The sequence below is a fragment of the Cucurbita moschata genome, unplaced genomic scaffold, assembly GCF_002738365.1.
Source record: "Cucurbita moschata cultivar Rifu unplaced genomic scaffold, Cmos_1.0 Cmo_Scf00003, whole genome shotgun sequence".
NCBI lineage: Eukaryota > Viridiplantae > Streptophyta > Magnoliopsida > Cucurbitales > Cucurbitaceae > Cucurbita > Cucurbita moschata.
The window spans coordinates 217,892-241,624 of NW_019268519.1; the positions used below are offsets into that span (position 1 = coordinate 217,892).

Here is a 23,733-nt window from a genome sequence, read left to right on the forward strand (position 1 = left end):
AAAAAAAAAAAAAAAAAAAAAAGGAAGAAAGCTCTTTCACCTGTTCTTCATCCCACCATGACTCCCAACTGTTTTCTCCCTTAACCCCTACTCCCCCTTTGTAGAATAGCCAGCTGGTCCAATCATCAAAATCCTCCACAGTCCTGATCATCAAGTAAGATCATTATATCTATTTGAACAAACCGGAACATTCTGATTAAATAAAACTTGAAAAGGAAGATTTTTTTATAAATACGTTTATGGTCAGACATACTTTTGCCACTCAAAACCAGATGGATTGAAGATATAAGGAGCAAAGAGCCACGAGATGACGAGGAACCAACTGCTGAGAGTAAGCAAAACAAAAGAACTTGCTCCGCCTTCTGAATACCCATAGGCAATGTAGACAATAAGAAGCAATGCCACCTCAAGCCTGAGAATTAAGTTATTGTCATAATTTACACATTTTCATTTACCAGCAAAAACAAATTCCAAACAAAAAACTGAGCAATGAAATCCTGAGAACTCCTAAATGAAAAATCATTGAAATCACTCACGCCTTGATGAAATGACTTCTTGAGTAGAGGCGATAGTTTTCAGCAAATTTGATGTGCTGGACCACGAAACCTCTACCAGTTGCTCGATACTGTAGATGAATTGTAAATGCGCAAATATTTGAGGTTTGAAGCAGGCAAAAACGTAAATAACTTTCAATTATTTTACTTAAATTAGACAAATAGAACAAAACATACCTTGGCACCACCATGGAGAATAGTTCTTCCAAAATAATGAGTTCTAGTTCCCAAAGAGAAAGTGAAGAAGACAGAACACAACTGAAGCTGCATAGTTATGAAGCTAAAAACAGCCTGCAAATGTCAAATAAACCAAACAAAATCATCGTATGAACACCATTACCAGAAAGCTTTCAACAAATCTGGATTAGTAACTCAGTTTAGCTGTGCATCAAAGGAGTCCTCTATTTGATATGCTACTAGGGGTCTGACACATTGATTAGATCAGATATTAAAGAGGTTTGGGTTTATTTCTACTGAGTTAAGCTTCGGATGAAAGTTGGTGGGAGACTGAGATTTTGGGAGGATTTAAGCATAGGAAAATTCAAGATTCAGAAATTCTCAGCAGTGCCTTCAATTTAGAATTTTCCCATCATCAATATGGTGGATGCCTAACTTTCTTCTTGGAACTCTAAAGAAATTTGAATCAAAGCCAGGCTTCAACCTCAGCATATGTGTTGATGTTACATTTCCATTGATTTAATGGAAAGTAAGAGGACCAAACATGAGGCCTAGCATAGGCCTAGCATAATACCTAGCATGATCTTGCTTTTCTATCGTGTTTTACAAAGCATACACCGGAGGAATATGGACACTTTTTCAAACTCTATCCAAGGTGTCGACATGCCCAAAAAAATAAGGACCAGCTAACAAATTGAGGATTTCTGTGAGCTTTATCAAAAGCAAGACCATCTGATCAGATCTCTAGCAAAAAAAAACATTAATGAACTTACCTGATCTTTGTAGCAAAAAAAATTATTCTGTCAAACGACTTGAGCTGCATTAAGGAGTTCTAAAAAACACTTAATTTCTTATCCACCAAATTCCTTCTACCTGAAATATTCCAGGTTTACTAAGTACAACTTTTTGTTGTAACTGTAAAAAATAGAGGAAACTTTATAGTGACCCACTCCTATATAAACATCCTACCACAACCAAAAGAGGGTTTTGATTTTAAAGAAGAGAAACAAATTTTAGTGATAAATGAGTAAATGGAGGAAAGAACCCCCACAATTCAAGAAAGTTGCGAGAAAGAAGTCCAATTGGAGAGTAAAGCAGAAAGACTATAATCACTAAAGGTACCCAATGGCCAAAACTAAGAATCATGTCCGTTCCTCACAGTAATTGATGAAAGGAGATGTGATAGACTGGCCCATTCATGAATTTCCTCATTGAGATATCGTTGGAATCCCAAAAGAGAGCCTTGTTGTCATTTCCAAATTCTATTTTGAAACTATTTTCACATAGCTTTCTAACTAGACTAATTTTGCACCAACGATGCTCAGGCTCTTGTTGAAACACCAAACTCTGTTCCGAGTACAAAGTTTTTTCCCCAAATCCTTTAGACAACCAAATCATCGGATAACATGTTTCCTAAAGTTATGGCGGCAACAATAAGATCTACTGCTCATAAAACAGTTCCTCAAGACTAGGAAGGGTCATCCGGTGAAGAATTAGTGTTTAATAGTAATAGTTAACACATCCTCAAATAAATCTGAGCCCCCAAATTTGGTTTATTGTGAAGGTTGGAATACTTTCACAAGTTGCTCCTGGCATCATCTTGCCTCTCAAGAATTTGGTGCACGTACCTGAAAACCTAAGATCTTGCTTGGATCTTTCCTAGAAAAAATATGAGCCTAATCCAAATTATATTGAGGCATATAGATTAAACACAAAATCAGAGCTATCCTCGTTATATCAACAATGTAATTGACAAAAAATGTGGAAAGACAGTAGCAGAAGAAATTTATAGGACAAACAAGATAAATTGCTCCTTACTTTTCTCAAAAGAAATTATTACTTTTATCTTGTGAATTCATTAGCAATGTTCCTTATTTTTATCAATTGAAATTATATTTCAGAAAGAAAAAAACCTGGTAACGAATTGATAGATTACCTTCATCAGTCCAAGTTCAAGTATAAAACCCATTATCATAGGGACTGCAGTGAAAACTCCAATCTGAAACAAAAACTGAGCATTCAATGCGGTATCCAATGCTGTGTTTCCCAACATTTTTGCTCTTCTTGAGATTGCTTCATCAAGTCCAGCAAAGGCCTGAAATTTTCAAGGAAAGTTGGTGTCTCTTTCACGACTAATCAAATCTTTGAACATACTATAGAAGGAACCCCAACAAGTCAGTATCAAGCACGATGAAACTCATGTAATCAAGCTTTAAATATAAGTAACAGTACTTGATACATTTATGTTTCATGGTGATGCATAGATTGTCAATACATTGAATTTGTCTCAAGGCATAGAAGCATTAATCAATAGTATGTGTATCTTCAAATAACTCCATGAGAGACACAAAATAATTGAAATACTGTAGCAAAACAAAGCACCCAAAAGATATCATTGAAGTAACCATTCGTGACAAAATCATGACATGCAAGAATGTGGAAAATGTCAATTACCAAGTAAACCCGTCCATACAAGAATATATAAACCACAAGAACTGTCATCTGCATTAAACAAAAAGAATTTTGTAAGGAAAAAGATCCAGATACTAGCAAAAATCAATTAGACTGATTCAAAATATGTTGGAAGAGAGAAGAATTAGATCAAGGAAGCAAACCAACCATTGTGCATGCGTAGTAACCAACAGTTGTGAAATAAAATGAGAGCATTCTGAAGAAATCAAAAAGTTGCCCAAGCCTGTAAATATCCCTGCTGAGAACTTGCTCTCCATTCCCACCTGCTACTTTCCCTTCAAACAGGGCAATTTGGTTTAACCCAACATCTCTTCCTTTTCCAACCTTTACAGAGTAAATGATCGTCAAAAATCCGAAGGCAAAGGAAGTTCAACTGAAATAGATGAATGTACATAATGGTATCAAACCTGAATGTACTCATGGTGTGTAATGTTACCCTGCCTCAAAGTGGAGTTGAAACCTGTTACCACCAAGTAAATAAATAAATAAAGATTAAAAAAAAAACTTGAAATGAGCTGAAAATTAACGAGTAAACACTGTAAAAAATTAATAAAATTTCATAATAAATGACCTGCATATATATCCTCACTAATGTTGATCACACGTGATGCCTTGCTAATGCCACCTCGAGTTATATGAAATATACGGTCAAACACATCAGGATGCCCATAATGCATTCGGACTCTGAAAAATTTTCACAAACATAAAGGATTTATCATGAGTACAAAAGTTTTAAAAGATAGCTCTCTGAGTTGGAAATTTCACCTCTTAGCAAACAAAGTAACACCTTTGAGTTAATACACTAAACAAATAATAACAAAGTCATCAAGCATCAAATCGTTGAATTAAAATACCAAATTACAATTCTATTCTTAGAATTTTTTGAAACAAGAGACAAAACTTGCCTTGGATAGATGATTTAGTATCTGCCAATTGAAATACAATTTTATCATCCATAAAAGGATTAACCGAAAAAATGGATTTAAAGTCGATATCAATGGCCTTTTGAATATCTTTCCAATCATCATTCACATTCAATCGAGAAACCACCCACGTAGAATTTCAGTTTAAATTATCAACTTTTTTATCTTTACTTACCAAGAAGGAGGATTTGCGGATGGAAGGCTTTAGACAAGGGGAGGGGAAAAGTTGCACGGACAGGCTTTAAATAACGATTCTAATTTTAAAATAGCAAGGTTAATTGGATGGTCATTACCCTCTTCAAGGTGAGACACAGATGACAAAAACCACATGGATAACCATTTCCTCTAATAAAATTCCTTACATCAAGAGACGCAGATTCATATTAAAACAACATAACAGTGGTTTGAAATGTAACCTCCGTCCATATCATATCAACATTTTGTAAATCAATCATGGATAGGTTGAGACAACTCACTTGAGTGGACTTGCCAAAACACGTTGTCCCAAGGTTACAAAGCTAGTTTCTTGATTGGACATGAACCATGCTAATGAAGAGACACTGCATCAACGCATCCAACAGAATATGCTTAGAAGACATTAGTACAGGGAAAACTGCTATTGCCAAAGCCTCAAAATAATTAAACAAACCTTCCAGTGAATACATGCTCTCTCACGCCTAGAATGGTGGGAGGACGAAGCCCATGCTTTGCATGAAATTCCTCCAGAAGATTTCTCACCTTCATTGCCTCTTCAAGATAGTTGTCCTACATAAACAAAGAACATTTTACAAAATTATCATTGTATGCGAATATGAAATAACTCGAACAATGCATTAAGTGAAGTAGGAACGCACTAAGTTAACAATGAAAAAATAAGAATAAAGCACCCACAGGGTCAAAGGAAGAATGAACTTTCCAATAAGAACGTAGCATAATCCAAGAACATCTTACTGAATTTACTGCGTCATCAACACACGCACATTGAATAAATTGTATTGTTAACTTATCCTTTGCACCCAGTTGTTCACAAACGTTCCCACAGAGGAACTACTATTTTTAATTAATAAAAGTACCCTCTTCTCTCTGTGTGTGTGTGTGTGTGAAAGAGAGAGAGAGAGAGAGAGAAAGAGGAATTATACGCACTTGGTTCATGTCAATAGTTTGAACGGCATCTCCACGAGTGAAAACTATAGCATGATTTTGGTTTTCAGGCTTCCCTTCTCCAAGCTTCGGTTCTCCAGGAAGCTTGATCGAATATACCTCCTATACATTTAGAAAAAAAAAAAAGAAAAGAAAGATAAGCAATCAAAATAACATGCAAACTGAAAAGAACTTCTGCAGAACGAGATAAAATCAAATGTTGCTTTCAGTAATATATAGAAAATATGAAAAGCACAAAGAACAAAATTAAAAAAGAAAATGGGAAAAAATCACTGATAAAGATAAGACCAAAAGAATATAAGATAAAGATTGGTGTAATATACGATAACTTTAACCTAATTTTTTAAATAGCTATACACATTTTCCTGCTACATAGAAAATGCATTAACCTGATGCTAACAGCGATGAAGAGTTAAGGTGGTATCATTCTAAGAAATTGGAAAGATCGGTACACAAGATTAGATACAAATCACAGTTTTTAGAGAAGTTGATATGGCTCAGGAATATAAATATTACCATCCTAATTCGTAAACAAAAGGATAAAATGGTCAACACATGAATTAACAAAGGATTAAGTCATGTATGCAAAGCACTCCAACAAAAAATTCAAGTCTGTAGTTCATTAAACATTCAATAGGCGACAAGCTTTCTTCACAATATCCCAAAGATTAGCCTTGATATAGCTGTTCGCTACTCAGAGTGCAGGCCCTTACTTTTGGACAACTAGATGACAGATATCAAGACAGCAATTTTTTAAACTAGTGAAGGAAAAAAAAGAATGATGACCATTGTAATAATGCCCCATCTGCTTGAAACTCCAAAAAAATACTCCCCGTGTCAAGAAGTTAGGGACCAAACTCGTAATTTAACTATAAAAAGACAAACTTTGCTATAGTTGTAGATAGTTTCGTTCCATCTTTAGTTCCTTAACTTACTCCAAGATTGTAATCAGTTGCAATAAGAAATTTCAAATCAGAGGCATTTTCTATGGAAGCAAATTCTTCCAAGGACATTGAAACAATTCAAATCGAGTAAAAAAAGAAGAGGCAGAGTACCTGATCTTTTCCATGCACATCAGCTTTCACAAGCTTCGAATAAAACTCCTTTACAACCTTCCCATCAGATCCAACATTATCTTCCACATGAATGAAAGCAACACGAAGTCCCTCATTCCTTGCAACAAGATAGACAAGAAAATTCATAAACTAGTTCAACGTTGGATGCATCCAATACTTCCTTTTATTAGACATAAACCCCACTTTACTGATATAAAATATTGTATCTGTCAGCTTTAAAACATTACATCATTCTTAAAGACCTAGAAAAATACTAAACTGAACTAGTATCATTTAGGTGGCAATGTTGTGTTAATAGAAGAAAAACAAATAATTAGTATTGTACCTCTGCAGCAAAAGAGCAATATCAGTTGCCTCCGGAGCTTTTCTCTGCTTTTGTTGCCCATATATTTGACAGGAAACAACATAGGTAAACTTCAAGTCTGCTTGTGCCCTTGATTCTCGAGATAATTCAAACCCTTGGCTCGTGAAAAAGTTGGTTTGAGAATAATCATCTGCTAGTTTTAAGAAAAAACGTGTAAGGAACCATATTTCGGTGGCTCTTACTACAGTAAATTGGGTACACTAACAAAATACTATAAGCTAAAATACCCCCAAATGATCTCTTCTCCAGATAGCTCTGAAGCATTAAAGCTCTCCTGTAGTACATCATACCACGAACTGTGCACGTTCACAAGAGTCAGAACCACCAGAAAATATCAAAGTAATTAACCACAAACATCTAAACAAGCATGCAACTGAGGAGAAATGCAAAAGGAGATCACAATAGTACACAGAAATCTAACCTGTCCGAGCTAGAGTCTGCCCTCGATATGAAACCCAAAATCGAAGCTCTAAAGCATCGCTTGGACTTTTTTGGAGCTCAGCCTCCCCCGTGCCATGACCTCGACCAATTCGTTCCAAAAAGTTCTCCCATTCATCTAAAATACGAAGGATGTCTCATTAAATAATTAAAAAACAATGAGAAATAGAGGAGACAGAGAAACTCAAGTGATTTATACAGGTATTAAGCTTTCAACAAATGGGAACTGAAACTCAAGTGGATAACAACAAATGGGAATTGTAGCTAAAAATTATTGAAAGTTTGACCTAGATATTATATGTAAAAGGACAAGTTAAGAATAGATGATTCACTGTCTCCAAATTTGCCTCTGAGAGAATATACTAATCCATGTTCGCCTTGATGTTAGGATTTCTAATGTGAACTTTTGAATTGGTGGGGAGACCACACAAGCTAAAAGACCAAAGAAAACGTAGATGAACATATAATTGTTCCAAGTTGCTGCTGTTTATATATCTATTCTTAATGAAGTATTTTGTTTCTATTTAAAAAAAGAAAAAGAAAAAGGAGAGATTAAAAACGGAAGGCAGTCTGCAGATTTTTTCAAAAAAAAATTACGAACTTGGAATCTCAATCTCTTGGAAATGTGGTCAAATAATCAACTTTCATCAAATATAAGTCGGTTATGTACACAGGATTGTTCACACCTTACGAGAAACAAAATGGCTCATTTTTACTGAAGCCGTACAGTACAACAATGCAAAATCCATAATCAAACAATGAAACAAGAAATCAAGTGAAAGAAGTACCAAACTAAAGGACACTAAATAAAAGCTACAACAGTTCCTAAAATTAGATGAAAAACCTACAATCTGCAGGTATTTGGCATTTTGGCAGTTACGGTAGTAGTTATGGATAACTAGCCATTTCTCAATGAGAATAACATACTTTGGAGAACAAACAGAAAGTGACAACTGTTTTACAATATAATATTTCTGACAAGAAAACACGCCAACATAATACCTGGAAAAATCTTCTGAAGATAGAAAAGAATGGATATGCCATCCTCGTTTTCCATACGTATTTCAGAGGAACTATAAAGCACAGTTTCACTGTAATATGGAGTAAAGACGCTGTTGCACAAAACAGAAAATAGCATATAAGTTACATAACATAGGAAACTGAGGTTGTTTGAGCAATCAACTTTTTCAAACCTGAATGGCACCATTTCACTGACAGGTTTTGCCAAAGGCATGTCCATAAATAATGAATTTGTAAAAAATTGTAGTCTTCTTCCGGCTTCAAGATTTTTCGGAATGTTAGCTGCAGAATCCTTCACTGTAAGAAGTAAATGCAGACGCTTCACAAGCTCTTTCTGTGACAAGAAGGGGGTAATAGAATGTTAATAGAGCATAAAAGTCACGTTGCGTGGAGAATTTCAAAGACTTTCAAGAACGAAAAATTTGTGTTTTACTCATTCGTACAATTTCTAGATCCTTGGGCCATTCGATCCGAGAAAAAAGTCGACCTTCATTTCTTGCCCTCAACAAGATATTCCATGTATCAAGCTGCTCCCTGGAGCATCGAAACAAGTAAAGGACTTGAGAACATTGACCATTTCCTAACCAAGTAAACCTGCCCTAGGAATTATACCTCAAATCTGATGAAAGCAGCTCGTTTGTAACAACATCATAAAGCTCAAATACAGCTTTTGCAGCACCTTTAGCAAGTTCAGGAGTTTCTTTTCGAGTCTGACACAAAGAGCTTTAGAATTTATTTGAAATTAAAAATAAATAAAAAATAAAAAAATAACGGAAAACATATTAAAAACAGAACTACCCAGAGCCATGTAAGTAATGTAAACTGACATCAAAATTAACTACAAGATACTAATGAAAAATAGGTATCTGAACTCGTACCAAAAGCCCTGTAAGTGCTGTAAACTTTTGTAATACAATTGGAATCTTCTTAAGGTTCAATGTTATAACCAGGGAACCCTCTGAAATACTGTTGAAGATCTCCCGAAAAATCCTTTCAACCCTAACATAAACAAGTTCATGCATGAAGTAAGTTAAACAACAGTAAGAGAAGATTAAAGAAATGAGGAAAGTTGTAAAGATCATGCAGAAGTATTTAGATCTCAAAAGACAAAAGTAACAGTAAAATAATACCAAAGTCTCCCTTCACCATCGACAAGGGCATATAAAATTTTTTCAACGCTGTAGTAGCATTCTTGAACTGCATATTCCATATACTCATCCCGACATATTCTGCTCCACAGATCTTTCTGCGTATCTTGGCAATCCAAAGCCAAATCAACAGCCAAGAATATCTACAAAAATCAAAATGATGAGGCCTTTGATTGCACCTTCCTAATCTAAAGGTTGAGCATCCTTGAGAAATTGTGAAAGCCGAATGCACCTTACTACATAATAGAAACAAAGGCCATTGGACCAATTTGAGGCTCCCTGTGTTGCTAGGAATAGAGAGCAAGTCCATCTCCCTGGAAATAATTTAATGGTAAAATAAATGATAAAGCTGGATAACAAATATCTGTAAATATAGTACCATAAAAAAAGCCTATAAATACTGAAAAAGAAAATGCAAACAAATCTATTCTTTTTTTCATTTTCAGTAAATACTGTTTCCATCGCACCTATTGCTGATGAAGTCTTCCTCACGTAAGCTTTTAATGATTTCATTCCAAAATGGAGAAAAAGTTGCCGCATATGCCTTGTTCCTCTCCGGAGAGTCCTACAGAAGCCCAATAAGAATCATGAAAAAGGACGAGGAAATCTTCACACACACACGTAACATCGACAGGCTATAAAACTGTGTGTGTAATGTATGTCTGTATGTGCTCTACCTTTCTTTTTAAAAAAAAAAATTATCAAGTTTGCCTAACCCACCAAAAATTCAGCATAAGTACTAATTCAGAAAAACTGTTGCCTCACCCACCAAAAATAAGGGAGAATTTAAATTTGAATAGTTTGCCTAAAGTTTTCTTAATGCCAGAAAGATATAATTCTTGAGTTTTCATGAGGAATCCCAAGATCAACCATAGGCCAACTTCCCACACCAAGGCTAGACCAATCCATCAAAATGTGACTTTTCTTGGCTATAATTAATTCCAACCACACTAGATTTAGCAAAGTTAACCTCATGCCTAAGGGCTTCTCAAGAAGTTCAAAAACTAAATAAATTAGACCAGGAAAAATTCAGTATGTTTAGAAAAGGGGAATCTCTTCAACAAGCAACATAGTCGAACACCTCCGCACTTCCACTAAACACTTTAGATCAACCCAAAATGTTTCTAACCAATGCAAAGGAAGGACTCATATATGTAAAACACATACACGCAGTCTTCAATAACCTTGTCCAAGAACTTCTCATCCACATAATCGAAAGTTCTTCAAATCTATTTTAAAGAAAACTCCTTCCTTAATACTAATAAGATATTTTTCCAAATTCTGGCAATCAATATCTGATCCAAGATTTGTCTACTTTCCATTAAGCCCCACAGGTGAGAAAAATGTTTCAAATTCAGGCAATCAAGATCAAAGAAGAATTTGTCAAATTTCCGAATTTCCCCATATTTCAGATTTTGGTATGGGAAACTATTGTATAAAGAATAGTGACCATGCTAATAGGTCTAAGACCCTTGGTTATGGACATTGTCTTTGGTGGCCTAAATATAGCAAAGAGCATCCAAAGAAGAAACCTAACTTACGTTTGTCTCCAAATTGTGCATCATTTGTGAACAAAACTCGGAAATGCAAGATCAATGTATTCTATTCTCTTGGATAAAAATTGGACTTTACTGAGTGCTTCCTAGATTGGACTAACTTTTTTTAATTTTTTTATTTTGGCCAACTTGATTGGGAAGGATGGTGGCTCCTTTAGGTCAACCCCATCCAAACTTTATTTTAGTTTCAACGTGTTTTCTATTGTTAACAATTGAGGAACTTAATTACATTGGATTGAGTTCAGGATACAACACCTTGGCTTCCTAACTCCTTATTTGTACCCAGACATTTCAGATCAAATATTATCCTTGTTTCTTATAAAAAATGCTCGGCATGCTAGCACTCCCATACCATTACATCTAACGAATCCACACAATCAAGTTTCATTGCCATGTGAAATTAAAACCTTCCTTATAAATACATGTGTGGTGTCCAAGATCTTGTATCAAAACAAATAAATAAATAAAAATAACAATCAGACTTTGCATACCTGAGGTTCTTGTCTGTCGGGTAGCAAACTGTCCAAATTTAATAAAACATTGTCATCCAACGGTTATTCATAACGAGGAAGACATAAAGAGATCATCTTATAAAGTAGTAATAACAGATTTCTAAATAATAGTAGGCATTAAAGAAACACTTCCAACCATCTTAACTCCAGAAATTGATATACTTCCATATAAAGCCACAATACTGTCTGTCGACCCCATCATGAGACCCTCAACTATCTGGCCAGATGGGGCGTGGGACCTAGGTTACTTGCCAGCAACAGTGTCAGATCTTAAATCATGATTATCTGTTTCTCATTTTATGAAGACAAAATGAATGAATAGAGTGGGCAAAAAAACTGCATGTTCTATGAGAGAATGAGTGCCTCGTACAAGCTTGAATTCGACATAAAGAAAACCTTCCATATTGTGCCTGATAATTAAGGAGGTTCTTTCCCCCTCCTACCAGTTTCCAAGCTAGCAAAAAACGTATGTCACCACTCTTAAATATTTAGATACCTAGAGGCTGTGTAAATGCTATTCTTATTTTTTTTAAAAAAAAAAAGTGTCTGATCAAGAGAAAGAGAGACTATGGTGCCCTGCTCACAAGCCTGATCAATTCCATTTGTTGCACAGGACGATGTGACTTCGTCAACCACAAGGACATGAAAATGCTCTTATACTAATATATTGCTGCATCTGGAAGCATGCTAAACACGAGTATTTGAATTAAAAATGAGCCATCAACTTAACAAAGTACCTTTTAGTCTTTGTAGAGACAAGGTTATTTACAAATGCTTCTGGGAAGCTCTCGAAACGCTTATGCATCATTTCAAGTGAACGTATCTGCCACAAATTGATGGCAAAAAAATCCTTAAGTCAAAATTTAAAAGATGAGCTCCACTCTACATACCAAACTCATTTGTAACAGATAAAACATATATTATTATACTTACAATGTGATACTTAAAAAATGAATAACCAAACTGCTACAGAGTCCATATGAATAACTACATTGCTAAAATACAGAATATAAATATATAAATATCATTACCTCGCCCAACCGTGCCCGAGCACCCTTTACACCACCAACGATGGCTGACAAAAGGGTGTACCATATGTAAATGTCCAAGAGATAGAGCTGAAACATCCAAAATTGAAAAATGAATGCAAGGAAAGAATTGTTTGATCTAACATTGATAACTTAAGTAAAAAATCAGCATCACTCCTTCAAGATGAAAACGAGACATTAAAATACTCACAGCCACAACAGGAGCCCATAAGCTAGCTATAGTAGATAAGTTATTATTGTCTGTCAAAATGAAAATTGTGCATCAGTACAATACAGTTGCAGACAAATTAGATAATAGGTGGTTATGAACTCCAAAAACAATCAACTACATGGAGTTTATGAAAACCAACAGGTTAGAGGACAAATAGAAATCACAGTTCATCATTCTATTACACGACGACATGGACATGACAAAAACACGTCTATAAAAGGTAACTAAATATATCAGTACATACAACATCCGCACATTTATCAGTAAATTTAACATATCTAAAGCTTTCTGGGGGACTGATTTTTTCCTCCTTTGGTTGGTCACCTACCCTGCCAGATGACCCTTTCATACTGGCCTCTGTTTTGGTTGGACATCTGTTCAAATGGGAAAAGGAAAATTTGTGGCTGAATTTCATTAGGGCCTTCCTTTGGTCTACGTAGAATGAAAGGAATAGCTCGCAATAAAGACAAACCCAAAAGACACTGAAGAAATCGTGTACAAATGAAACCTTTTGGATAAACTATAACAGAGAGTTTTTCAGAACATTTTTAAAATTCATTGAGAAATGGTGAACAAATGAAAACTTTTTGAAAAATTATGAAATAACACTTAGATGACAAAAGGCCTATTTGATTGGAAACTACTTTTTTTATAAGAAAAACTAACCACAGCATCAAACCACTCAAGAGAACCATAAAAAAAAAAGAAACCCAATAAAAGCAATCCCAAAGGTAAGGTAATATCAAGCTTCAACCCACCTATTGCTTCTTCAAAAAAATATTGATCCTCGGTCAACCTCTTCAATATTACCATTTCCTATCCAAAATAGAACTACACCAAACTGATAGAGATATCCTTTATTTACTTGAGATTTCTCTAATGAGAAAATTACATCCTATAAACCCGATTTGAGAGGGTCATTGTGCTTGCCACACTTGACAAACCAGAACAAGATTAGAAAAAAGTGAACCTTGACTTTACAACAAAATGACATATATGAAAAGTAAAACATAACCGATGATGGTAGCTATGACAACTTATTCAAAGCCTTCAGACGAAATAACTACATAAGAAAAAACTACAGCTTCTCATTATTTGTGGCTAAATACTCCTCTTGCCCTCTCTTGAGCATACTTTCACAATTTGAGGTCTAACACAAACTTGTTCCATACTTTGGCATCACAACCACTCAAAAAGCATCTTCTAATAACTCAAAGAAAGAACAGAAAATCCGGGAAATGAGGAGCTGAGGGGACAGTTTTCAGTTGATTTGTCTGCCACAGTGAAGTTTCTGTCCATTCTACAATTTAAAACTTAAGAACAAGCTAAAGAAACTGCTATTTTTCCCATAGCATCAGACCAAGGGCAGTTAAGTCCTATGAATTTGGGGGCTTTAGACATCCAACCACAGATAGATTTCATTATTTTGCAACCATAGCTCTTTAGCTAGAGATCATAGAAAACGGTATGCATTTTGGAACTTATCAAGTGCCATTTGAGGAGAATGTACTACACTGATTAACAGTCAACATTTTCCTATGTCCAGTATTGGCCAAGCTTTGACGATTGTTTCCTTTGCTTAAAAGTTCCAGCTTTCTTGTACAAGAGATTTCAGATCTTTGGGTCCTTCATAAGGGAAATATTGCAGCTTTACCAGGTTAATCGGACATATTTATTCAGCCTGAGAGTAGGTTATAATTTTATAAATCATCTAAACTTAATTGCACTATATGTAGAATCCAGTTGTTGAAGACAAGGAAAATTCTCTCTTTGAACTTCATTGTTTTTTTTTTTTCTTTCTTTTATAAAAATAAAAAGGTAACAGAAACCATTTCATTGATTAACACTTCAAGATATCAAAAAATAACTAATTTTTTTTTTAAATAGTTCATAAAAATAACAATAATACTAAAAAATTAAAAAGAGGGGTCCAAAGTCTTTTAAGTGAAACCCCCCATTCTCAAACTCTCAAAATTTATCAACTGCCATTTAATCTCATTAGAGTTCCACTATGATATACAAAATGAACTTGTGCATTTTGCATAGACACACACGTAGCATGCAGGCATATAACTTTAGAACTCAAAGACACAATTGTACAACCTACCGAACAAATCCAACAACTTATCAAACAAATCCAGTTCAAGTAAGGTTCTGCATTCATGCTTGTGCACAACTTATAACATCAAATAGTACGGTTGAAATGAACGGTTTGGTTTCTTGTTAAAAATTTAATAACATGGTTGAAATGCCTCAGGATAACTCAACTGCAAATGACCAGTTCCTATAAAGGATACTCATCTTGGATTTTAATTCCCCACCCCCATTCCCTATGTCAAAAGAAAAATAGTATGGCTGAACTTACTCTTAGAAATGAAAGAATACCACGAATATTCAAGAGATGGAAGGTTGACAATGACAGTGGTTGGTTGGACAAGTGGTTTAATCTGCAATAAAAACGTCAATGATGACAATCAACTAAATCATAGTCATCAAAATGGCAGACTATGACACATGAATATGAAGAAAACTTAGCATCTTAAAGAAATATTACCTGAAGAAAGTAAGCAAAAACGAATTTACATATCAAGAGCACCAGCCAAAAGGCTACATATCTGCAGTAGAAAAGATCATAAGATAGCAATTATATAAAATCAAGAGGGTCTTCCAAGGAAATAAAAGCTCCAATCCATTTCTAGTTCTAGCAAAAAAAAAAACCGAAAAGTAAACGCTTCTTTTATATCCATTAACAAAAAGAAAATGTAATCGGTCGGCCACTCAACTGTTTATATGAAAAGGCTTCATTGAAAGTTACAGGACTTATATTTCAAGTGAGACAAGAAAGAAACTTAAACATGACAAGTTGGGACCACAAATACTTACCAAATTTACTTGCTACGGAAACTACTTCTAGTAAAACAGTTGAAATACTAGGAAAATCCCAGACTATAACAAAAATTATTTTAGCTAAGCAAAATAAAATTGAAAAACCATATGCACCAAAAAAGATACAATGCACTAAATAAATTCCTCATAATATTCAAAATCCAAATCCAGTCCTATAAATGTCTCTTAATTCCTGCAAACTATCTGTGAGTCTGTGACTCCCAATAGATATCCCGATGCAAAAAAAAGATAGAAAAAAGTCCAATAAACAATACAAGATATATGTTATATAAATTATGCATAAAAAAAATAGATCAGTTTGCTCAATAAAATATCATACTGTCTTGAAACTTATCCGAGCTAACTAACTCATACCTTGAATGCAACCTAGTTTATCAAATGAGATCAAAGGTGAAAATTCAGAATGCACAGTGGGCATAGAAAATGGGAAAATAAGTAGGGCCACATATTACTATCATAGCACAAAGGATGATTGAAGTTGCAATATTATCAAAAATTAAGAAAGTGAAAATCCCAGTTTCAGAGGCATTGTTATACCTGCAATAATCACTCAGTTTTTCATATAGACCACGACCGACATAATAACGTTCCTGAGGTAGGTAAACAAAGAAATAACGAACATAAGCTTTCAGAAATTGAGCAAAAAAAGTGAATTAAAAGTAAATTTGCTGGCAAACACCCTTACCTGATAGATCCATTTGAAAAATTGAAAAAAAGACTGATCTGACATATCAGATAGAGTATGGCATGCAGGTAACTTTAGCAGCATTGAAAACACAAGGCGTAAAGAAGCATAAACACCCAACACAATAATATATATCCGAAAATAGAATGAATTATCAGCGCTTCGAGTATTTCTTTCTTCAAGAACCTTCCTGCATCATTTTGGCACATTCATCAAAATCCCACTTGTGGGTTAATATTCAAATATAAATTTAAAGATTAAACACGTTACTGCCTCCAAGAAGAGGTTAAAAGGGATCGCCAAATATACTTACACATAAACATAGGTCACAAAAACAGAACTCAGTCCCCACCAGAAAAACCTAATAACAATCCTTGATATAGCCATCCCTCTTGCAGTGGTGTATGCCCCAAAAGTAAGCAACACATCTAAGCAACCTACGACAACAACAAACACAGTGAAAAAGGAAAAGTAAAATCCAAACAAGTGTAAGATTCTACCAGTTGAGAGTTTTTAATCCATACTCTCGATGAAGTTCATGATTGCAAATGTTGGCCCAATGCTAAGAATAGCTTTCAAAGTTTCCAAATTCAAACGCTCATTATGGAAGGCAAAAATTGTCAGAGCCTATCAATTAGTGTATAACAAGTCAGGAGACTCAAATTAGAAGGCTGCAGATAAAGCAAGCCACATAGAAGAGGAAGAATCAGAAGTGAGACGCAACCTGGAATATAACTGCCAAAAAGATCCAGAGACGGTGGAAACTGCGGTATAGGTGAAAAAATGTGCGATGCTCAACAAAAGAAGTCTTGCCAGTCTGCATAATGTTCGAAAAATAAAGCCACCAACATAAAAGATTGTATCAATAAGGGTAATCCCACAAAAAAAGTGAAAATTGAAGAATATTAACCTGATTAAGAAAGAAACAGTCTCTTGCTATTTCATCAATGAAAAGTTTATCTCTTGTTAAAAAAAAACTATCGATTGGAAGTTAGAATTCTACAATGACACCCTATTAGAAGTTGAAATTTGAATTAGAAAATCCTATTGGAAGTTGAAATTGGAATGAGACATTACTATTGGAAGTTGGAAGATGTTTGAATCCTATTCAAATTAGGTCTTCACAATGACTATAAATAGAAGCTTCTAGCAATAATGTTCTTCCTCCCAATAGATGATCCAAGAGATATTTTTAGATTCCCTATTACGGTAAGTGATTCTCCTTCAGCGAAGTTAGAAAAATTGTATGATGTTTGATTGTATGTATAATTTGTATGTGATTGAATTGATATATGTTTTCATGTTGAATTGCATGTCAAAAATATCTGTGAGTGTCAATGGTGTCTATCAATAGAACTTTCATTGATTAGTTCAAAAGTTAGTAAGATGGAGGTCGACTCCGTCTTCAAGCAGCAGTATTAAACTTAGATAGTCTTCATTGCCATTATTTCTTCTTTTCTCTTTTTTTTCTTTTTCTTTTTGAGGTCTTCAAATTTGTAAAGAGTTCAAAGGTGAATGGAAATTAATTATGTTGCAAAGTGTTTTAGAACATGTTTGCTTTTATTTGGAGCAGGAGATATGGGTGTTGTTGAATTAATGTAAAGTCCTTCGTCATAGTTTGAAACTTGGGATGTACTATTTTGAGTTTTTTTGTAAGTTCAGTTGGCTGGTCTTTAGTTGAAATTGAAAAGGTTTCTGTTCAGTAGTTTTCTATTCCTTTTTAATTATTGATACACGTGTAATTTTTCAATGGACGTTGACTCATTACACAAATGCCGACAGTAAATCAAGTCTTAACTATATATCATGAGCTCCTTCATTTTGGAGTATTTTTAACAAAGACGATGAATCCTTAAACTACACACCCTGAACCCAACCATTTTAGGAATTAACCGAGCAAGTTGCAAAGAGAAAAGCAACTCTAGAAGATATGCAAGGAGCCACAAAAACATTGCTCAAATGACCAATGTCAACTTGGAGAATAATGCACAGCTAGGTAACAAAATATGGGGGTTGACAATTGGTGACCATCGCTATTCTTCAATCAAGATGGATGCTACCAATCCGATACAAATATCATAACCTTGGTAGAAAAGCCTAGAGGTGAATATTCAAAATTCGAAAAAAAAACTAACAGAAACCAATCAGACCAACATCAGTTAGTCGGTCTGAACCAACGTGTTACTTGACCAGTGAGCTCAAAAAAGTGGCCATCTACTGACCAACTAGTAATTAACTAAGTAAGAAGTCGGTAAACTTAACAACCCAACAGACTAACTAAAACAAAATAACGAACTAATGTAACAAAACAGCAAACTTCAATTGAACATATTATCTTATATGCAGAATGACACTATGTTAAAAGTCAGTTCCCTCAACTCACTTATTCAAAGCATAAAAGCTTGGCCATGCAAGTTGCAAAATATCCGAAGAAGCTATAAAAGTCAAACTTTCTAACCCGTTTTGAGCCTCTAGGCTTCCGTAAAAAACTTGATTCCTCCCTCATTGGCCAGCCCAATTCGAAGCAAGTAGGTGACCTACACAAGTATAACAATCATTAACAAGGATACTAATATACTATGAGTCTAGTTACCCGAAAAGAAGGCCATAAACTAAAGGAAGCTGTACAAAACCAACCAAAAGTATTCATTGAAATCATCATAGTTCCTCCATTCTGAATGTGCGGCTTTTCCATTTTTGTTTCTTTCAGTTTCCTGCATTTCAGGAAGATGGAAAATGAGCCTCATCGAAGATAAACTATTTAAAATACAAAAAACCTATTAACTACTGGATAGAACAAGTGGAATAATCAAGAGGTATACAAAATGCTTTAATAAATATAGACTCCTAATTATCTTCCAACACAACAGTTATGATTTACTTTTCACTCTTTGCTCCTAAGAAAACAGGTTTGGAGGAGAATGGTAGCAATCGATAAAAAATAGTACACTTTATATGATTAGAGTTAGGCTATTGATGTTCTGGCAACAACTTCATTTGAAAGAAAAATTCAGTAATTATATAACTGTATCAACATACTTCATAGCAAAGAATATAAGAAAATTAAATAAAAAGATAAAATTCAGGACTAGTCCCCGACTTCAACTGCAAACAGTAAATATCTGCTCTAAAATCCTTTTTTATTAAGAAATTCTTTTTCTACCATTTCATATCTGAACATCGCAGCACTAGTGAAAGAATGACACACTTACAGCTACAAGTGTCTCGTATATAGGGCAAATGATTCGTTGAAGGAAAGACACTGAACCATCTTCCAGCTTACAGTTATTAGAACGAACTGCTTCTCCATGATCAAGGTTAGCATCCAGTTCTTTTGCCATCTATAACCATATTTATCATGTGATTATTCATAAATAAAGATAAGGCAGCATGCAATTCATCTCTGACTTGCGGTCACAATGTGCAATAAGACATCTCACAAATAAGAATAAAAAAATGAGCTGTTAGCCAATGCGAATATGTAATTATATTATCCCCTCCATCAAGAGAAATCCGCCTCCATTCCACACATGAACCATAAAATAATATGATGAGCTCTCAAAAAGGCAATCATTCCTTTTATTTTTCTATAACGATAAACCAGACTTTCATTATAATATGAATAGAATTTCATCTCTTACTTTTGTTTTTTATGAGAAACATAGAGTAGAATATATATATAGATAGATATATATAGACATATATATTAGGTGTCCGAACACATAAAACCACAAGATACTAATATATTGCAATCTAAAAAAGAAACTACAATATAACAATAGCCTTTCAAGAGGGCCATCTCTCTTCCAAGCCCCACAAAGGACACTCTACTAAAATGATTTACATCTCCAAGGTTCGTAACACTCCTATTTATAGAAAAACACTCCCCAAACTGTTTACCGCTATGCCCTTTATTGATATATCACTATTCCTCACATATCTCATACTAGTACTTTCACATTAGCCCGGCCTTTGAAGACACTTTGTCAGTGTGCTTTAGAAGATACAATCCCAAAAGGAAAAAAAAAAAAAGGTAAAAATCAAAATAATAATTTTTTTTAACAAAAACATAGAATCCAACATCCTTTAGGATTTTTATTTATTTATTTATTTTTTAAAAAAAGCACTCTTTAAAACAAAACCCAACTGGTTGGAACTTTGTAGGCCATGTGCGGTGGCAGACTTGGTGGATGTCAATAGAAGATAGAAGTGGTCCTTGTGTCTGACGGCAGCAAGCAGCAATAGTTCATGGTGATGATCAGTGGTGGCAGGCAGCAACGGATGGTAGAGATGGCTGGTGGCGGTGGGCGGCAACAAGTAGTAACAATGGACGGCAACGTGAGTGTAGAGCATTGTACAAGGGTGGCTACGGTTAGTTTCTTCACGTGAGTATACAGTACTCCCTTGTTGTGTCAGCTTTTGGGTTCATAACAAAAGACAACTCGACCCAAGTCCCACCTTGTAAAACCAACAGATTTCCTATCTTTGATAAAGAATGGGCCTCGTTCAAATAAAGCCCATTAAAAGGCAGCTTATTAAGCAACCAATGGTCTCATCCCTTTCTAGAAAAATCTAATTTCACGTGAATAGGGCAAGGGTTTATCAACCAAGAGACTTTGACTTTACTCTTTTCCATCGTGCCTCACCAATTTGTTACCTGCCAGTGTATATCACTTGCATCAGCACCCCCCATAACTTCATCTCCGACCGCACATGCAATCATTGTTGAAAATGGCCTCCATCAACAATTTTTTCATTGTTTCCCCTATCTACTCCCTTCATCAACTCTGCATGACACTTGTGTTGGCACCTCTCCAGAATTTTCAACTCTAGCAACATTAGCCGGCATTTTTCCCCTTGAAATTTCAACTCTGTCACATCAAACATCATTCCAACCCACTTGTGCCCTTTCTTCGAATGCCAGCAAAATATAATTCGGCCTCACCTCAAACATTGCAGACGATCTTTCTCGATCACACTAGCTTCATGTTCCATCTTCAGCAGTTTGTGACTCACCTTCCCCACATTCGTTGAAGAGTTTGATAGAGATTTGTATTTCTTAGACCCACTCAAATTATATCTTTTGGTTCCTTCTCTATCTCTCTTGCACTACAATGATTCATCTTCATTGGCGACCATTTGCTCCCACGATTCTTCCTTCTTTCCCACCATCTTTTGTTTCCAAGAAGCGCTTGCAATAATAGTGTAAGTTAATCGAACCTTGCCATTAGTGGTTTCAAAAATCATCGTGGACATGGTTCTTTAGTTCTCTATTTCTGTAGTCATTCTATCAATGCTCTTGGTCATCCTCGGTAAAGCTTCTTTGGTTTCAACCATTTCCTTCTTTGCTCTCTTTATCCTCTCTTTGAGCCGTTTTTTTGCACTATTTTCCAAGATGAGCTTGTTCTAATACCAATTTGTTAGGTATCCAAATACATAAAACCACAAGATGGTAATATGTTGCAATATCAAAGAGAAACTACAGTATAACAGTAGCCTTCGAGAAGGCCATCTCTCTCAACTACAATATAACAGCGCTTCAAGAGGAGGCTGTACACAGAATTTTCAAATCCTATACAGCTTCTCAAAATGCCCTTTTTGCTCAAGGAACCATGAAACTCAAATTCATCTCTTCAGCAATTGTATCTTCGCCCCATCCTTCTGGAATTTTCTCCAACAAGCTTTTGGGTGGCAAATTAACAGCCTGATGACATTTTCTCACTCCTTCAACTCTGCAAAACTTCTTTTCTTTGATTTTTTTTTTAACACCATTACTGCTAGGGTGGGGACTCGGCCTCCGAACCGTACGTGAGACAAACTTCTGCCTCATACAGCTCGGGCCGAAGACCGGGGGAAGTTTAGGAGAGATGGGGAAACCCAGCAGCTGTCAGTCGGGGACAAAGGCACAGATAGTGCTTCCATCCTATCTATTGAAAACAAGAGCATACAAGTAGCTCCTATCTATTGAAAACAAGAGCATACAAGTAGCTAACAGGCTGGCATCCCACAGTCAGAAAGCATTCGTAAGAAAGCAGTCAACTGGAGGCCAACTAGCAATACAAGAAAATGAGTTTGCTTATTGATCCATTCAATCGACTAGAGGTCAACTAGCAATTCAAGACAATGAGTTTGCTTATTGATCCAAGTAAGCATTAAAAACTTCAATCGGCTGGGATCTCATTCCCTTCCTATCCAAAAAAAACTGGTTCTTCAAGGCAGGAAAGACTAAAAGAGGAGAGTAGTCTTACCGTTTCTCTTTATGCATTTTTTTGGAATCTTTGGCTAGAAAAGAATGCTCACATCTTCTCAGATAAGCAACAAAACATAGACACTTTTAATGAAAGGTTTGCTTCTTATCTTCGAATCATCTTTCATCCAAGTTAAATGAAATATATCAAATACCTTGTTCCACAAAGGAACTACAGAAGAACAACGCAAGAATATATTATCTACATTCTCTCCTTTCACGCCATAATAAGAACATTAGTGAACGCAAATATGTTCAAGAAAACCCTCCACTGCAGCAAATTATTTGTTGGTTGTATCCATCTATTGAGTAGAAACTTACAAAAGAATAATTAGAAATTAAACATTAATTAATTTATTTATTTTGCTTCAAAAAAGGGTCCTTTAAAAAGTTTTTGAGTACTTTCAACAGTGGATGTAAGGGAAGAAACAGAGTCCAGCATGAGTTTTTCCACTACGTTCATTTAACTAAAAAGAAAAAAGTTGAAGATAAGGAATCTCTCACCCTCCCTCCTCCAAGCAAGGTCACAAAGCTTCCTAATTAGTAGAACAAAACAGTAATAGTCACATAAATCCTTGGACTGCACTCCATCTAGAATCTAATTAGATGATAATGGTTCTAAATACTGAGGCTTGCATTCAGGTGAAATCACAAAAGTTAGAAATTAGTTATGTTTAATCCTAAGCCTGTTAATATAAGAAGAGGTATTTAAAAACTTACATGATGGAACAAATAGCAAATGCATTCAGGAAGGAAGCGGACATTTGCAGCTTCACCCCATATAAGCAAGTACAGTGAAACAAGGAAAAGCTTCCTGTCCCTATTAATTGCCTCAAAGCTGTTTGAATAGAACGACAATATAGAGATATTCAGTTGAAAAAAGCAAATGAAATGTCTTAAGAATAAAATATAAATAAAAAGGAGCAGCAGAAGTCACCTATTCCATGCAAGGCGAATACGCAAGTATTTACACCATTTGATGTAGTTATCAAGCACCTTCAAGAAAACCTCGTTGATTGCTTTCTCATCTATTTTCTGCAGAAGCTCCAAATAGTTCCGAATCAAGAAGTTTAATGTAACTAGTAGAAAGAAACTAGAGTAACCCCTCCCCCCCCCCCCCCCCCCCCCCCCCCCCCCCCCCCCCCCCCCCCCCCCCCCCCCCCCCCCCCCCCCCCCCCCCCCCCCCCCCCCCCCCCCCCCCCCCCCCCCCCCCCCCCCCCCCCCCCCCCCCCC

General features: G+C 35.5%; 1 protein-coding gene across 1 annotated transcript in view; it reads right to left on the reverse strand.

The window, feature by feature from the left end:
- Positions 1-23,733, reverse strand: part of LOC111439525 (callose synthase 10) — a 32,246-nt gene that overhangs the window by 2,235 nt on the left and 6,278 nt on the right. The window contains exons 8-47 of the mRNA XM_023077158.1: positions 23,438-23,535; positions 23,221-23,338; positions 19,466-19,594; positions 18,891-18,967; positions 18,712-18,790; positions 16,978-17,070; positions 16,778-16,880; positions 16,567-16,690; positions 16,254-16,443; positions 16,106-16,158; positions 15,216-15,276; positions 15,027-15,108; positions 12,641-12,690; positions 12,433-12,519; positions 12,139-12,224; positions 11,381-11,408; positions 9,801-9,898; positions 9,566-9,647; positions 9,316-9,476; positions 9,064-9,184; positions 8,798-8,895; positions 8,629-8,719; positions 8,359-8,519; positions 8,168-8,277; positions 7,149-7,283; positions 6,955-7,023; positions 6,689-6,857; positions 6,343-6,460; positions 5,270-5,389; positions 4,776-4,891; positions 4,603-4,686; positions 3,775-3,887; positions 3,611-3,663; positions 3,351-3,527; positions 3,186-3,233; positions 2,668-2,826; positions 732-845; positions 537-625; positions 254-412; positions 41-143 (exon numbers count right to left, since the gene is read on the reverse strand). Of these exons, the coding sequence (XP_022932926.1) occupies positions 41-143; positions 254-412; positions 537-625; positions 732-845; positions 2,668-2,826; positions 3,186-3,233; positions 3,351-3,527; positions 3,611-3,663; positions 3,775-3,887; positions 4,603-4,686; positions 4,776-4,891; positions 5,270-5,389; positions 6,343-6,460; positions 6,689-6,857; positions 6,955-7,023; positions 7,149-7,283; positions 8,168-8,277; positions 8,359-8,519; positions 8,629-8,719; positions 8,798-8,895; positions 9,064-9,184; positions 9,316-9,476; positions 9,566-9,647; positions 9,801-9,898; positions 11,381-11,408; positions 12,139-12,224; positions 12,433-12,519; positions 12,641-12,690; positions 15,027-15,108; positions 15,216-15,276; positions 16,106-16,158; positions 16,254-16,443; positions 16,567-16,690; positions 16,778-16,880; positions 16,978-17,070; positions 18,712-18,790; positions 18,891-18,967; positions 19,466-19,594; positions 23,221-23,338; positions 23,438-23,535 (4,206 nt within the window). The remainder of the gene's footprint in view (positions 1-40; positions 144-253; positions 413-536; positions 626-731; positions 846-2,667; positions 2,827-3,185; positions 3,234-3,350; positions 3,528-3,610; positions 3,664-3,774; positions 3,888-4,602; positions 4,687-4,775; positions 4,892-5,269; positions 5,390-6,342; positions 6,461-6,688; positions 6,858-6,954; positions 7,024-7,148; positions 7,284-8,167; positions 8,278-8,358; positions 8,520-8,628; positions 8,720-8,797; positions 8,896-9,063; positions 9,185-9,315; positions 9,477-9,565; positions 9,648-9,800; positions 9,899-11,380; positions 11,409-12,138; positions 12,225-12,432; positions 12,520-12,640; positions 12,691-15,026; positions 15,109-15,215; positions 15,277-16,105; positions 16,159-16,253; positions 16,444-16,566; positions 16,691-16,777; positions 16,881-16,977; positions 17,071-18,711; positions 18,791-18,890; positions 18,968-19,465; positions 19,595-23,220; positions 23,339-23,437; positions 23,536-23,733) is intronic.